The following is a 15,997-nucleotide window of genomic DNA, read 5'->3' as shown; positions in this document are numbered from 1 at the left end:
TGGGTGTGGGTAAGATGAACCCCAGGCATGCAGTGGGAGGAACATGAGGGGGCAGGAGGTTAGGGTAGAGAACATTTGGAGGGTGGAGAGTGGGCTGTAAGGAAGGTGGGAGGAAATAAGGGGTAATGATGGCTGGCCATGAAAGCCAAGCTATACTACTGTATCATTGAATACTTCCAACAGATACATAAGGTCAATGTTACTAATCCCACTCAAACCCCTTGTTCCAGAAGAGAAAATTCAGAGCTGGAGAGGTTGAGTCCTTTGAGTCACTCACTCAAGAACTGGGAATTGACTACCAGATCTTTCTGATCTGTCCCTAAGCTCTCTGATTCCAGAGCTGCCAGCCTTGATATGGACCTGGAACTGGTTCCCTACAAAAAGGTAATGGGGGTTGGGGTGGAAGGGACAGGCCCGCTTAAAGTCACATGAAGTCATTCTTCCTGGACAGACCCGAAGGCAGCTGCTGATGAGCACCCCCCCTCCCCCATTTATCTGATGCGTTTGGAGACTGGGGTTGTGAAACATCTACGGTCCTCATGTGGAAATGAGATTTCTGACTGCATTTTTTTCCCCCTGCAAATTAGCTCCACCACTCCTTCTCATCAGGGCCTCACCAGACTAACACCACCTCTATCAAGCTGGCCTGGAGCTGCAGGTGGGCCCACGGGGAGCCGTGAACCCAATGACGGGAACTGCAGAATGTGGCCACCTAGCTCATTGTGTGGTGTGTTCCCATTTCTGTAAAATAGAAGTACATTCAAGGAAAAACAATTTGGAAATGTAGTCTAAACTGTTAGCAATGTTATCTTTTTTTTTTTTTTTTTTTTTTTACATCCAAGTTAGCATATAGTGCAACAATGATTTCAGGAGTTGATTCCTTAATGCCCCTTAGCCATTTAGCCCATCTGCACCCCAACAACCCCTCCAGCAACCCTCTGTTTGTTCTCTGTATTTAAGGGTCTCTTATGTTTTGTCCCCCTCCCTGTTTTCATATCATTTTTGTTAGCAATGTTACCTTGAGGTGGAGACCTGGGAAGACCAGGGACCTTCCCTTTTCTCTAGTATAGATTGCTGTAAAGATTAAGCTTTAAAAATAAAGCAAGAAAAATCCAATTATATTTAAAGCAAAGAGGTTGTAATATCTAGGTAAAACCATGACATCTAAAAGTTAACCTGAAGGCAGAGCTAGGCCCAACTCTAGGAGACTCGAAGGAAGCGATTCTGCTCTTCCTGCCCCCACCCTTCCCCAGCACTAAAACTCAGGCCCCAACCCCAGGCCAAGCACTGCATTCCTGGGAGTCACCTGAGGCCCCCAAGTCCCCGGCCTCCTGCACGAAGCCAGTCTCCAAGCCTCGCCTCCCACGGCTGTTCCCAGCCCTGCGCGTGCCTGGAGCGGAGATGAAAGGGTGGCTGGCCCCGGCCAGGGCACAGTCCACCGGGAGCCAGGGCCCCGCAATCACCCGGACGAGTCAGCCCCTCCGGCTGAGAGCTGCTCCGCGTGACCCGGTGCCACGTGACCCGCGCGGGGCGGGGCCGCCAGCACAGTTGCTGCAGCCGCCGCGGGAGGTGTCGGAGTAAGTGGGTACCGGGCTGGCGGGGACCCTCCTCGCGGGTGGGCGCGGGCGGGGCCCGAGCGTTGCCCCTGCCTCTGGTCCCCGGGGACTGTGAGCCAGCGAGCTGCTGGGATCCCTTCCCCATGCAGGGCCGGAGGGGCGATGGGATCGCCATCGGGGTCGGAAAGGCACACCCGTATCCTTCGGATGGGTGATCCAGACACTTCCGCCTCTCACTCTAACTGACCGCAGTGAGAGGGTAGCAGACGCCCTCCTTGCGGAGCGGTTGCATTTTCCCCCGTACGCTGTGGGGGAAACTGAGGGTCCACAAAGCAAGCCAGGCCGGTGGGAGCACCCACTCCAGCACTGATAAGAGAACACACCTCTACAGGCAAAACCCGTGGATCTCACCTGCTCTAGCGTCCCAGTATATCACTACACCTCCGTTTATTGAGGAAGAGGCCGTAGGTACAAAATATCCAGCGGATGGGGGAAGAGGGGTCGGGAAAGAGGGCTGGGTCGAGCTACAAGGTAATTGCCAACATATTAAACACTATGGTTTACACGCATCCTTATTTATTATTCACCATCGTGAAATTTGTCAGGGAGGTACTGTCCCCATTTTCATGCCTGAGGAAACAATCTCGAAGATCTTGAGTCCTTTGACTAAGGTTCTGCCGTTGGTAAATGGAGGAACGGAGATTAGAACCCAGGTCTGTCTCACAGCAGCGCCTTCTGGTGGGTGGTGGAGGCACTTGGCCCAGTGTATTAATTCCTCTGTGAGCTGAAAGTTGGGATCTTTTCCTCTTCCTGGTTCATCAGCCTAGGCAGAGGGTGTTGCTGGGTGAGAAGGGCTTCTCCCCTCTCCCCAGCCACCTGCATCCCTCCCTTTATTCCTGTCCCTTACCACTGATTCCTTTTGTCACCTGTCCCCTACAGGACAAGATGAAGCTCATCATCCTGGACCATTATTCTCAGGCCAGCGAGTGGGCAGCCAAGTACATCAGGAATCGCATCATCCAGTTTAACCCAGGGCCAGACCAGTACTTCACCCTGGGACTTCCCACTGGTGCGTTGTGGGATAGAGAAGGTGCCATGGACTGGAGGCAGGGGGAGAGAGTGAGCATCTGGGGTTTTTAAGGGACCAGGTTCATGGGCTCATTAAGCCAAGAGACTCTGAAGGAGGGCTCTGAGGTGCTGGTGCTATGAGTGAACAGCCTTGTTTCCTGGACATGCAAAACAGAGGACAGTTTCCTTTATGGTCTGGTTTAGTTGCTGCCTTCTCCTAAAGAGTTCTGGTATAGAAGGGATCCTGGTTAGGCAGGAATAACCTGATTTTTAGACTCCATTCTAAGTCTTCCCACCAGAAGTCCTTAACAGAACTGAGTCGTAATGTCTTCAGGCATACATTTTATGTAATGAATGAATTTCTGTGCATCTAAAGCGCTACTAGCTGAGCATTATCCTTGGGAGAATTGAGAAGATAGTCCACTCAAAGCATTTTCTATAATTAATTAAACACAGGACCTAAGTGAAAAACAGTCCCAGTTTCTTCATTCATTCATTCATTCATTCATTCATTTTTAATGTACATCCAAGTTAGTTAGCATATAGTGCAATAATGATTTCAGGAATGGAATCCAGTGATTCATCCCCTACGTATAAACACCCAGTGGTCATCCCAACAAGTGTCCTCCTTAATGCCCCTTGCCCATTTAACCCATCCCCCTGCCCACAACCCCTCCAGCAACCCTCAGTTCTCTACATTTAAGAGTCTCTTATGTTTTGTCCCCGTCCCTATTTTTATATTATTTTTGCTTCCCTTCCCTTATGTTCATCTGTTTTGTAGCTGAAATTCCACATATGAGTGAATCATATGTTTATTTTTCTCTAATTTCACTTAGCATAATATACTCTAGTTCCATTCATGTTGTTGCAGATGGCAAGATTTCATTCTTTTTGACTGCTGAATAATACTCCATTGTGTGGAGTATTACACACATTGATGGACACACACACATTGATGGACATTTGGGCTCTTTCCATACTATGGCTATTGTTGATAGTGCTGCTGTAAACATGGGGGTACATGTGCCCCTTCAAAACAGTTTAACTGTATCCTTTGGATAAATACCTAGTAGTGCAACTGCTGGGTCGTAGGGTAGTTCTATTTTTAATTTTTTGAGGAACCTCCATAAAAGTCCCAGTTTCCTATGGAAAAAATCAGAATGTTGCCTTTATGGGAGGATATTTTGACCTCAGCTCCTTAAGGCAAATGTCCTGATTCTTTCTTTCTAAGTTTGGGTGGATCTGCCCCTCATTGTCCCATCCACTAGAGCAGGGACCTTCACACCTTTTCTGTAAATGGTCACATAGTCAATATTTTACACTTCACTGGCCACATAGCCTCTGTTGCAACTACTTCACTGTCCTTGTAGCTCAAAAGCAGCTGCAGACAATACATAGATGAATGTGCATGGCCGTCCACCAATAAAGCTTTATCTGTGGACATTGAAGTTTGAATTTATATAATTCTCATATGTCACAAAGTAATATTCTTTTGATATTTATAAGCCATTCTTCACTGATGAGCTGCACAAAAAGAGGGAGCAGGCTAGTTTGGGCCTGTAGTGTGAAGTTTGCTGACCTGTGCACTAGAGGTTTATGGGAGCAGTATCTACACGTATCTGGAAAACCACCAATGTCTCAAGCCCCGTGGGGGCTGCACTAACATCCTGTTTTGTAACTAGAGCTATTCTAGGTCAGAGTCTATGCTGCTGAAATCCCTCCCTAATTCCCCATCACCTGCATAATCAGATCCCGGCTCCTCAGTGTGGCATTCAGGGCCTTCCAAGAGCTGGCTCTTTCCTGTCCTGCTTGAACCAGCATGGCATGTCCATATAAGGGTTCCTTGGAACATCCCTTCTTTTAGGTGAAACATCTAAAAGGTGAAAACATCTTTAATTGGTGGAAACCAAATAAACCAACTCTAGCTAACTCAAGCAGAAAAGGAATTTATTGGTTAGATACTGGGGAGCTCACAGAATTGATGGAAAAGCTAGAAATTTGGAAAATGCACATGATGAAGCTCAGGGGAAGGATAGAGAAGCTGTGTGGCTCAGGCATGGCTGAGGCCATGTCACAGGGACAGATTGATTATGGGGGCAGGGAGGGAACTTTCATTCATTCAACAGGTTATTTAGTGAATGCCCGCTGCATGCCAAGCTGTTCTAGGCACTGGTGATACAACAACAAACAAAAGAAACAAATTCCTTCCTTCCTAAAGCTTTAAGTGTAGTAGGAGAGACAGATAATAAACAAGTCGACAAATAAAGTATGTTAGATGGTGATGAGTGAATGAGAAAAATGAAACAGGGAAAGGGGTTAGGGTGTGTCTAGACAGGGGTGGGGGTTTGCAATATCAGATATGGTGGTGGGGAAGGTCCATCTGAGAAAGTGATGTTTGAGTAAAGGCCAGAAGTGAGAGTTATGCAAATATCTGAAGGGAGAGCACTGCTGGCAAAGGGAACAGTATGTGCAAAAGCCCTGAGGTGGCATTGCAAGGAGCAGGATCAGTAAGGGTGAGAGAGGTAACCAGGGGCCAAATTATGTACATATTTTGTTAGGATTATTACTCAGTGAAATGTGAAGCCATTAGTAGTTTGTGAAAAGAGTGATCTGATTTGGGTGGGTCATTTTTCTTTTCATCATCTTATTTTTAAGAATTTCAAATATTCACAAAAGCTTAAAGAATAGTGTAGTACCATTTTCCTGGGCTCACCAGTTGTTAACATTTGCCACAGTTTCCTTCTTCTCTTCTGTCTCATGTTCTCTCTCTCTCTCTCTACACACACACACACACACACACACACACACACACACACACAGTTTTTTATGAGCCACTTGAAAGTAAGTTCCCAACCTCCTGACACTTTACCTTTAAATCTTTTGGCATGTATCTCCTCAGAATAAGGACATTCTCTTACATAACTACAATGCTATTATTATCCCTATTAAAAATCCTTCCATAATATCATCTGATATACAGACTGTAGTAACATTTCTTTCCACATCATCCACATTTATGTTTTATAGTTTTCCCCCCAATAAGCCTATATCCAGACTTCATGAATATTTACTTTTTTAATCTATGGAAGTCCTGCCTTTTTCACGTGCTTTATGACATTGGCTTTTTAATGACCCTCAACTCGCAGGAGTTTGCTGCTCCTCAGGGAAGTCTTCTGTGAACCTACAGGCTTACCCTGATCATAGCTGACACTACGGTTTCATGTTCCCAGTCTTACAGGGTGAGCTCTTCCAAAGTGGCTGCTGTGTCTCCTGCTCCTGTGTTCTCATCACGTGGCCCCCTGCCTCACATGCTAGTTGCTCAGGGAATATCGTGTCAGTAAGGTGATGTTCACTCAGGTTACTCATCATGGTCATTTCAGTCAGCCGTGTCCTGAGCACTGGGATTCAGCAGTGAACGGGACAGACACGGCCCTGCCCTCCTTGAGCTTACAGTCTAGTGGGGAAGTAGGCATTCAGAAGCAGTTAGGATTGGAGCATTGGGATAGGACTCCATATCTGACATGTTCTCTCAGATCTGATAGGTTCTCCTTGCTGAGTAGCCCAGCTGGGCATCTTCAGGAGCTGGGAGCTAAAGGGAATTCATGGCTGTGGCCTCTCTTACAGGGAGCACCCCAATTGGCTGCTACAAGAAGCTGATTGAGTATTATAAGAATGGAGACCTGTCCTTCAAATATGTGAAGACTTTCAACATGGATGAGTATGTGGGTGAGTCTGTCTCTTTCAAGGTGTTTCCTGATTCCAGGAGAGTTGTACTCCTCCCCTTTCAGGCTCAGCCCAGGAGAAGAATAGGGAAGTCCCAGGGAGCCGGTGATGTTTAGTGATAAGCTCAATTAGCAATACCTGTCTCTTCCAGGCCTTGGTGTACTCAGCTATGAAAGCTGACCTCCTAGCTTGTAAGCAGTAAGTGATCAAACAGATATGGAAGCCTCTTGTACAGAGCAAGCATTTTTTTTTTTTTTATGTTATTTTTGAGAGAGAGACAGAGGGAGCACGTGAGCAGGGGAGGGGCAGAGAAGGAGACACAGAATCCAAGGCAGGCTCCAGGCTCTGAGCTGTCAGCACAGAGTCCGATGTGGGGCTCGAACTCATGAACCGTGGGATCGTGACCTGAGCTGAAGTTGGACGCTTAACCGACTGAGACACCAAGGCTCCCCCAGAGCAAGCATTTTAAATAAATATTAAATGAGTATCTCCTTCTTGTCTGCCTCTTCCCCAACTCCATGCCATTTCTTTCTGGAGCCAGTAATTACAAATGGGATCGTGGCTGGGGTGTGTCCCTCAGTGTCCGTGTCCTGTGTTTCTCTCCAGTGTTCATCCTCCAGCTCCCCTTCCTGCGAGGTACACTGGGAGAGGAACGGACGCTGGTGTCCCTTCCAAAGCTGAAAAGCTACACCTTGGTCTTCTGTACCCGCCCCCTCCCCACCCCCCGCCAGGCCATCATTCCATTTGGCTTCTTTTTAAACATCTTTTTTTTTCAATTGTGGTAAAATCCACAAAATTCACCATCTTAACCATTTTTATATGTACAGTTCAGCAGCGTTTAGTCACACTGTTGTGCAGCCATTCCCCAGAACTCTTTTCATCTTGCAAAACTGAAACTCTACCCATTAAACACCAACTACCCATTTCCCACTTACCCAACCCCTAGCAACCACCATTTTACTGTTTCTGTGAGTCTCACTACTCTAGATACCTTATATAAGTGGAATCATAGAGTAAATGTCTTTTTTGTGACTGGTTTATTTCACTCAACAAAATGTCCTGAAGGGTCATCCATGTTGTAGTGTCAGAATCTTGTTCCTTTTTAAGGCTGACATTAAACATCCACCTTAAACATTCTTTTTCTTGGCTAAAAATCATTTTGTGAAGCCCTGAGATAATTCTGTCCAAGCACCTGGCATTGAAGTTGGGGTTCAGGCTGAGCGGGGTATAACTGTGGGTGAATGGTGAGGTGGGAGGCATGGGGGAAGGGGCATGCTTACTTCCTTTCCCGAATGGGCCAAGCCCCACTCCCAGGTTGCTAGGCCACCTCCAAAAGCCCAGAGTGGCCCTGGCCTCCAGCCTACAATTACTCTTTTGTGAAAAGGAGATCCAGATGAGGGGATTTCTCAGGTTCCTGGTGTGTAGCTACCTTGGCCCAGTCCTGTCATCACAGCAGTGGTGGAGGGTGGACACAGGGAGACCAGCTCAGACTATCCTAAGTGTCTCAGGGCCAGAGGGGTGGTGCCTAGGGCTCCCTGATGAGTATTTCCCTGAAGGAGTCTGTGAAGGTCTGGGGGTATCCCGGCATCCTCTAAGGAACGAGAGCTGTGGCCCAGCCTGGGAATGACTTAGTGTAGCCATGGCCCCACAGGCCTTCCTCGAGACCACCCGGAGAGTTACCATTCCTTCATGTGGAACAACTTCTTCAAGCACATTGACATCTGCCCAGAAAACACCCACATCCTGGATGGGAATGCACCTGACCTGCAGGCCGAGTGTGACGCCTTTGAAGAGAAGATCAAAGCCGCGGGAGGGATTGAGCTGTTCGTTGGAGGTGAGCTTGCCACTCTGCAGCACGTGTCCAGGGCAGGCCCAGGGTGATGAGGACATGTGGGAACGGGACGAGACCCATGCCTGTCTCACTGCAGCTTCTTCACTGCACTGAAACAGTAGCGATCATTTATCACCCTGAGTCAGGGAAGACCCTGGAGTAGGAGCTCTCACCTTAGCTGTGCTGCTCAGTGACTGTGTGATCCGCACTTCAGTGCCTTGTTGGTAAAGTGAGACGTCTGGATTTGGACTGATTCTATTCCCTAGTCTTAAGGTTTTGTATGGATCAGTCCATGGGACTTACCTAAACAGTTCAGAGCAAAGACTCTGTGTAGTTCCAGAAGATTGCAACTTGGCCCCCGCACCACTGTAGCTTAGCCATTTGAACACCAGAGAAGTTTGGTGACTTCCCCAGGGTCAGCCACAACAGTGGAAAGAAAGGAAGAATCTAGGGTGGCCCCTTCTCAATTTGAGGTTTGTTCCTACCCTGGGCTGCCCTCTTCCATTACTGTCTGTCGCCACCTCTGGATTCACCCATGGGGGTGATAAGTTGGGACTTTTACTGCTCTAGATTTAACTCTTCTTTACTTCAAGGCAGGGAGGAAGAGGCTAATGTTCTCAGCACTCATGTTCTGAGATTTTATAAACTTTGCAACCCCTGACCAGGCCATTTTTTATTTGCTGTAACTCTGTCTCAGCAACAGGACTCCTGACTACTGGGAAGGAGAGAGAGAAGTTACCCATCAGTAATCTTGCAAAGCGGAAGCTATTTGGAGCGCTGCTTACTTAGCTTTCTGAGGGTGGTAGTGAGGCCACGACATCTGTGTGAGCCTCAAACAGAAATGCCAGGAGGTGGGGAGAGGGGAAGATCTTATGCTTAAAGTGTACCTGCCCAGGGTGAATGGGAAAAGAGATATGATTTCAAGGATTTTTTCAGACCCCAGGTGGGGAAAAATAGATTGTCCATTCTTGAAATCTTGGATCCCTGGGACTGACAGGCCTGTCCTCATTGTTTCTCCTGGGCAGGCATCGGCCCCGATGGACACATCGCCTTCAATGAGCCGGGCTCCAGTCTGGTGTCCAGGACCCGTGTGAAGACTCTGGCCATGGACACCATCCTGGCCAATGCTAGGTTCTTCGATGGTGACCTCACCAAGGTGCCCACCATGGCCCTGACGGTGGGTGTGGGCACTCTCATGGATGCTAGAGAGGTAAGGGCGCAAGCCGTCCACAGGCCTTCCTGGGGGGTGGGTGGTGAACTGGCCTTTTTGTTGTTAACTATACAGGGTACCACCTGGGTACAGTTATTAAAAATGAAGACCTTACAAATAAGGCTAAAATCCTAACTGATCCCATCACTGCTCCCCCTTCCTCTTTGGAGGCAACCATTGTTCTCAGTGTGAGGGAACCCTTTTCAGCACTGCCTACTTACAAAAGGCTGCAGGTCCCCCCGCCTCTGCCTGCCTAGCTTCTCCCAGGCAGAAAGGAGCCTGGCCCTACTGATGTCAGAATATGAACTTGCACCTGCCCGGGTACTGAGAGGGACTGCTGGTTCCCTGCAGTTGGTGGAAGTCACTGTTCGAAGGGAGCTCCCCCTGCCACCCCAGGATAGTCGTGGTTCTGGGCCTGTGTTCGGGGATTCATAAATGTGGGGAGGTGTGATTTGAACTCGGTTCAGTGTGTTTTTCCCTAGAAAGTAGAGTATCATTTGAATTTTTGGTGGTTCCAATTTCTTTACTGTCTTTCATTAGAATTTTAAAAACATTTTCTCTTCCTTTCAGGGGTATATTCAGTGGGAAGCAGCTACACATTTTAGCTTCAAGTTTCTTTGCCTAATAAACATCTACATCAGTGAAAAGGGCTCCCTGTTTCGAGTGAACTTTTGTGAAATGAGTGATATTACCCACTTTCTCTTGGGTAACCTTGACTCAGTACCTAGGAGGTCACCCTGCTATTTTTGGCCTTGCAGCTTGTAAACCCTACGGTTTGAGAGCCCTCCCTGTCACGTGACGGTATTATGATCTGGGAAAGGACCTGGGTCTGGAAATCAGGAGTTCTGGGGTCCTGAACAAAGAGTCACATTCTCTCTGTGCCTCTGGTTTCATTTCTTATGAGAGAGGAACAGTAAATCCTGTTCACAAGTCCATGGTACAGTGGAATTATAATGAAAGAAATCTAGAGAGCAGAGTTCTTTACAGTCACTTTCCAGCACTTCTGTTCTTGATATTTGAACTGTTGAGGGGAGGCTGTGCCTTTGTTTTATTTGAACAAAAAGCATCACCCCAAGTGCTATTAGTCAGTCTAATACCCGGAATTGAAAGTGACCAGATTGAGGGGCAGCCTTTCTGGGCTTCAACCTTAGGAGCCACATGTATAACTATTACCATCACTTCCATGGCCCTTTGTAGATGGGGCAGATCGGGACCCCTCTTGTTCAGACTGTGCTTGTGAAAACTCACCCAGCCTAGGACCCCTTGGGACCCACTGTCACAACCATTGGGATAAGGAGTGTGGGCCTTTGTCCTGCATGTCTATTCATAGTCATCATCAAAGGTATCAGGAGGCACCATCAAGTGGTGGCCTTTGGGTCAGAAATGACCTGGAGCAAGGGACTTAAATCTCCTGGAGCCCTTTTCCTCGTTCCTAGAACATGGGGATAATGATGCCCCTGCCTCAGGTTATTTGTGTGATCAGGCGCATACAGCAGGGAGCACAGTGTGGTGCAGGCTAACAATTTAAAATGGTATATTAAAAACAATGATTCTTACGGCTGGTTGGGGAGACTGGGCCAGAATTCAGGTTTCTGGACTCTGGGTTCCACTGCTCATTCTCCTCCATCACAGGCTTGTTTTCTGATCCCCAGGTGATGATCCTCATCACAGGTGCTCACAAGGCATTTGCTCTGTACAAGGCCATCGAGGAGGGGGTGAGCCACATGTGGACCGTATCTGCCTTCCAGCAGCATCCCCGCACGGTGTTTGTGTGTGACGAGGATGCCACCCTGGAGCTGAAAGTGAAAACTGTCAAGTATTTCAAAGGTGAGGGGAGGGCTGGGGCTGGGAGTTGGTGGCCAAGTTTAGGGTGTGCCAGGTGTGAGCAGTGGATCTACTTTTCTTGCTCTGGCCACTTTCATAGACAACTCTGATTTTAACAAAAATGAAACCGTAGGATCTCAGAATACAGTCAATGCTCTTCCATCCATGACTGCAAGGGTCTGTTTCTGGAAGCCTCTTTGTTCTGAGGAGGCAAAAAACCCAGTGAAATGAAAAGTTTTAGTCCAAGGGCAACGTGGTGATCTCTTGGCAGTGATAGTGAGCCTCAGGGTGTTTTAATCTTTCAAGGTCTTCTGCAGGCCTTCCCCTCTAGGTAGGCCACTGAATTCTGAGGAGGATCTTTTTCTCTTCCACTTTAAAAAGGACACACTGGGGGCACCTGGGTGGCTCAGTCGGTTAAGCGGCCGACTTCGGCTCAGGCCATGATCTCGCGGTCCATGAGTTCGAGCCCCGCTTCGGGCTCTGTGCTGACAGCTCAGAGCCTGGAGCCTGTTTCAGATTCTGTGTCTCCCTCTCTCTGACCCTTCCCCGTTCATGCTCTCTGTCTCAAAAATAAATAAACATTAAAAAAAAATTTTTTTTAAAAAGGACACACTGCTTTAAACAAACTTACATGAAAACCCTCATCTACTAAGCAGGCATATTGGGAATTTATTCTTTGGTTAAAAGATTAACCTTTGAGACTGCGTGCCGTCATAGCGGTCACGTCATGCTCTGTACCGCTCCCCACCGTTGCCCTGTAGCAGCAGCTACAGCGCCCCATGCCAGCCCCAGAGGCCTCCCGTACCCAGCTCCAGGTCCCGGCTCCACCGCCGCTGCTACTCCCGGGGGGTCGCATGAAACAGATGGGGAGTTTGATGCTCACCGGGTGACATACTTCAACAAGCCAGATATTGACACCTGGGAATTGTGTAAAGGGATGAACACGCTTGTTGGCTATACTCTGGTTCCAGAACCTAAAATCATTGATGCTGCTTTGCTGGCATACAGATGGTTAAATGATTTTGCTAGTGCAGTTCGCATCCTAGAGGTTGTTAAGGACAAAGCAGGACCTCATAAGGAAATCTACCCCTATGTCATCCAGGAACTTAGACCAACTTTAAATGAACTGGGAATCTCCACTCCAGGGGAACTGGGCCTTGACAAAGTGTAAACCCCATGGATGGCTTCTCAAGGATTTATTCATAATGCTACTTGATTATAAACAGCCACCTGGAATTACTGATGATAACGTATTACCTTATTTGAACAAGTTTTCCTTTATTGAGTTCCAAACCATGTAATGGTAACTTGGACTTTAATAAAAGGGAAATGAGTTTGAACTGAAAAAAAAAAAAAAAAAGATTAACCTTTGAATGGCCAACACCCCCAGAGACTGGATTTAAAAGTCCTGTGGATTCTAGCATTCTTTGGAAATAACAAGTTCTTTTCCTACACTAGGGTTTTTGTCATTTGGAGCCACAGAAAAAAGATGATTTTCAGGAAGAGGAAAAATTTGAGCTCTTGGATATGACTGTTCATAATGGTGGAACTTGGCTTCTACCTGCCTTAACTGCTTTTCGTTTTTAACTTTTCACAGGCCTAATGCTTGTTCATAACAAGTTGGTGGACCCCTTGTACAGCATCAAAGAGAAAGAAACAGAGAACAACCAGTCTCCTGAGAAACCGTATGGTGATTAGCCCGCGCTCACCCTAGCATCAAGGACGTCCTCAGGACAGGCGAGGCATTTCTGGTGATTGCCTTTAGGAGGACACAGTTGTATTTCTCTCACCCAGTATGGTTACTCCAGACGAACGGGCATACAAATTGTTCTTGGCTCTGCAGCATGGAGCCTAGTCGTCAGAGTTTAGGGACAGGGAGAATGACTTGTTTTCTAACTTAATCAGAAAAAAAGTCTCTGAAAAATGTACTCCATAATTTTTGATGTCTGCCCTACACAAATTAGGGTTTTTAGCTTTGGTTCTCCCTCTGGCACTGTTCTCACATACAGCACACTCCCAACAGAAATTTCTATCATTTGTATACTGATTCTCAACTTGGGGGGGTGGTGGGAAGGGACCTGTGTATACGGGCAGACCTCTCTGGAGAGGCTCTGAAAGCCCCTCTTGAGCAGGTCTGCTATTTGAGGATCACTACTCCAGATGAAGGAACAAATTCTCAACCTTATGTTCAGTTCCAAGTGCCGTGGCAAGAAAGAAAAGGATTTCTTTCTTTCCCTTCTTGTTTTTCTCTGCTCTCACAGTTGGCCTTTCCGTGAACTCAGAGGATTCCTTGGGGGAGAATCTGGGTGGCCCGGGCTAAAGAGAAGGCTTTTGCTGATAAACTCAGAGCCTCAGGGGGCATGGCCACGTCACACTCCCCTCCCTCGGGGACCCTCCAGCACGGAAGGAAGGCGGAAACCCTCTTCCCAGCAGAGCCCATGTTTCTGTTCCAAGGTCTCCCTGGGGTGACAGATACCGGCACCATGTCAGTGTGCCCAGCTAAGGAGACAGGGGCCAGGGCAAGCAGCTCGCTTCGGCCTAAGTTTAGTCACAACACAAGTGACATGTTCTCCTGCTTCCCTGAGAGCTGAGTGCCAAGACAACATACCAAATGCTTCTAAAGGCGCCTAATAATAGCCTTTCCTCACTTAAAATACCTTGCCCTTCCAGCCCTCTCAGGTTCCTGTGGCGTGTTCTCGTGTTCCCAGAACACCAGGAAGCACAACCGTTTTGCCCCTTTATCCTTCACCCCGTGTTCACAAAATGAGTTCATTGCTCTGCCTTTCAACTCTCTTAAGCCTTCGTGAAGTGGATGCTGCCTTCCCCTCCCTATCTCTGTGCCTGTTTGAAGCTGCTGCTTCCTTTATTTCTGGGAAAGATCTTTCAGAGACCGGCTCAGGCCTCTCCTTGAGTGCTGTGTTTGGTACCTGGTGTTCTGTCTTTAGCTTTTATACGTGATCGTGCTGTCATTCTGTCTTAGGCTAGTGGATCGATGGGCTTGTTTACAATGTGATATTTTCTATTAAATATGATATTTTCAAGTAAAACATGTCTTTATGGGTTTGCGCCCCCAGGGGTCAGAGGGTGGTCTGCGTTGATACTTATGTATTTTGGCAATGGCTGGTGAGCAAGGCTTCACATTCACTCCTCACAGCAGTTCCGTAGGAAGGTGCAGTCACAGCAACTGCTCACCCTCTTCCGTCACCAGAGGGAAAATAAAGTCATTCATAGACATGAAGCACCTGTGTAAAATGGCAGGTAGGAACAGATGAGCAATGAATTGTCATGTTCTGGCTATGCCTGGGATCCAAACAAGGATACGGCTTCTAAAGAGAATAAGGAGATTTGTGACCAAGGGGGATATAAACATTGCAAGGTATGAAAAAATAGGTTTGGATGGTTTTTTTCAGTTAGAAAAGTAAACATAATGGAACATCTTGGGTCAATATAACTAGTTGAGGTACAAGTGGAAGTTGGCAGAAGGGTTTCAATTTTCATCACTTGTATTGAGATATAATTTACGTGCCTGTAAAAGTCATCTATTTTAAATTCAATGATTTTTATTAAGTCTAATAAACACGACAACTAAACTGGAGATGCCTGAATGAACTCAGGACCTTAAAAAGATCCCTTTCCGAGGCCCATGTTTCCCTGGTGGCCCAACAGCAGTGTCATCCTGCTACAACCAGTTCTTCTGCAGGTCAAGTGGGATGTATGCTCTTGGGCCAGATTGGGCCTCTGACACTACTCAGGCCTCCTTGGAAAAGAGCTAATTACGTTTGGGGGCGGGGAATCACAGCAGGCCTGGAATATCTTGTTGCCAAAAGTAAGGGTGCTTTTAAAAAGGTTTGAGGCAGTAATGAAAGGACAAGGCAGCCAGTTTAATGGAGCTCTGAATGGCCAGGTTGTGACAATCTAATCAGTAAGTATTAAATACAGCTAGGTAAAACAAGTTCAATCTGTAAAACCCTAAGTCTGATACTCAAAGAGAAAAACGGTAATATTAAGTATAAATGGTATTGCATTTCAGGAAGAAAGGATTGAATGCGTTCAAGGTTTTATTGCATTTAGTAAAAAGTGGCAGCCTGTTGACATAAATGGGTATCACGTCTTCTATTAAATCTGTTTATAAAGGAGAGATGGATACAAAAGCCAGGCCCACTATTTCCCTGATACATCTATGGCTTACTTCCTTACTTCCTTCAGGTCTCTGCTCAAATGTCATTTATCGGAGATCATCCCTTACCCTCCAATATAAAATAGCAATCCACACTCCCTATTTCCCCTTTTCCTGCTCTTTTAGTGCCTGATGTGTATTTTGTTTCCCACTAAAATGTAAGCTTCCTGAAGGCAGACCAAATACTGTTCTAACCCATCTCTATCAGTGCTTTGATATCTAGAAGGTGTCTGTTTTCGGTTGAACTATAAGCCTGATAGTACCTCCCAAGAGTAAGGACCATAACAACAACCCGGGGGAAATAAGAGCATATTATATGATAATAGATTAGCCAATTGGCCTCCTAAGGAGATCTAACTTTGTAAACTTGATTCCTCATTCACGAGAACCCAAATCCTTACTGTGAGGAGATGCTAGTGAAACATGCACGTTTCCAATAAAATATATTTTAACAAAATACAGAGTTATTCAAGAATGATAAATAAAACAGAACATAATAATTCAGGCTTAAAGGGAGCCTTAACACCGGCTGGCAACCACACGATATTCCCCTAGTCTGTTCGGTCTCCTCTAATTTATAAGGCCTCAAGCCTCCAACCACTCTTCCT

The 15,997-nt window shown here is 46.8% G+C and overlaps 1 protein-coding gene, 1 long non-coding RNA gene and 1 pseudogene across 4 annotated transcripts; 2 read left to right on the top strand and 1 right to left on the bottom strand.

Moving 5' to 3' along the window:
* The first annotated feature begins 1,478 nt into the window (after positions 1-1,478).
* On the top strand, positions 1,479-12,910 carry GNPDA1 (glucosamine-6-phosphate deaminase 1). 3 transcript variants are annotated; one of them, XM_049648516.1, is made up of 7 exons: positions 1,479-1,577; positions 2,496-2,625; positions 6,249-6,350; positions 7,999-8,181; positions 9,204-9,388; positions 11,041-11,215; positions 12,810-12,910. In XM_049648516.1, the coding sequence occupies exons 2-7, from the start codon at positions 2,502-2,504 to the stop codon at positions 12,908-12,910; spliced, it is 870 nt and encodes a 289-aa protein (XP_049504473.1). In that variant the 5' UTR covers positions 1,479-1,577; positions 2,496-2,501. The 3 variants fall into 3 exon arrangements, with proteins under 3 accessions (XP_049504473.1, XP_049504474.1, XP_049504472.1); XM_049648517.1 differs by lacking the exon at positions 1,479-1,577 and adding an exon at positions 1,639-2,020; XM_049648515.1 differs by lacking the exon at positions 1,479-1,577 and adding an exon at positions 1,639-2,024.
* On the bottom strand, positions 2,620-12,827 carry LOC125934902 (uncharacterized). The gene is made up of 5 exons (XR_007461564.1): positions 12,470-12,827; positions 10,946-11,184; positions 8,112-8,288; positions 4,362-4,497; positions 2,620-2,841 (listed from the first exon to the last, which is right to left on the bottom strand). It is a non-coding gene; the product is annotated as an uncharacterized LOC125934902 (long non-coding RNA).
* LOC125934899 (cytochrome c oxidase subunit 5A, mitochondrial-like) lies at positions 11,958-12,426 on the top strand (annotated as a pseudogene).
* Positions 12,911-15,997: the final 3,087 nt, after the last annotated feature.

The sequence above is a fragment of the Panthera uncia genome (genome assembly GCF_023721935.1).
Source record: "Panthera uncia isolate 11264 chromosome A1 unlocalized genomic scaffold, Puncia_PCG_1.0 HiC_scaffold_17, whole genome shotgun sequence".
Lineage (NCBI taxonomy): Eukaryota > Metazoa > Chordata > Mammalia > Carnivora > Felidae > Panthera > Panthera uncia.
Note: the sequence above shows the minus strand (reverse complement) of the source record. Positions and strands in the feature narration are given on the sequence as shown.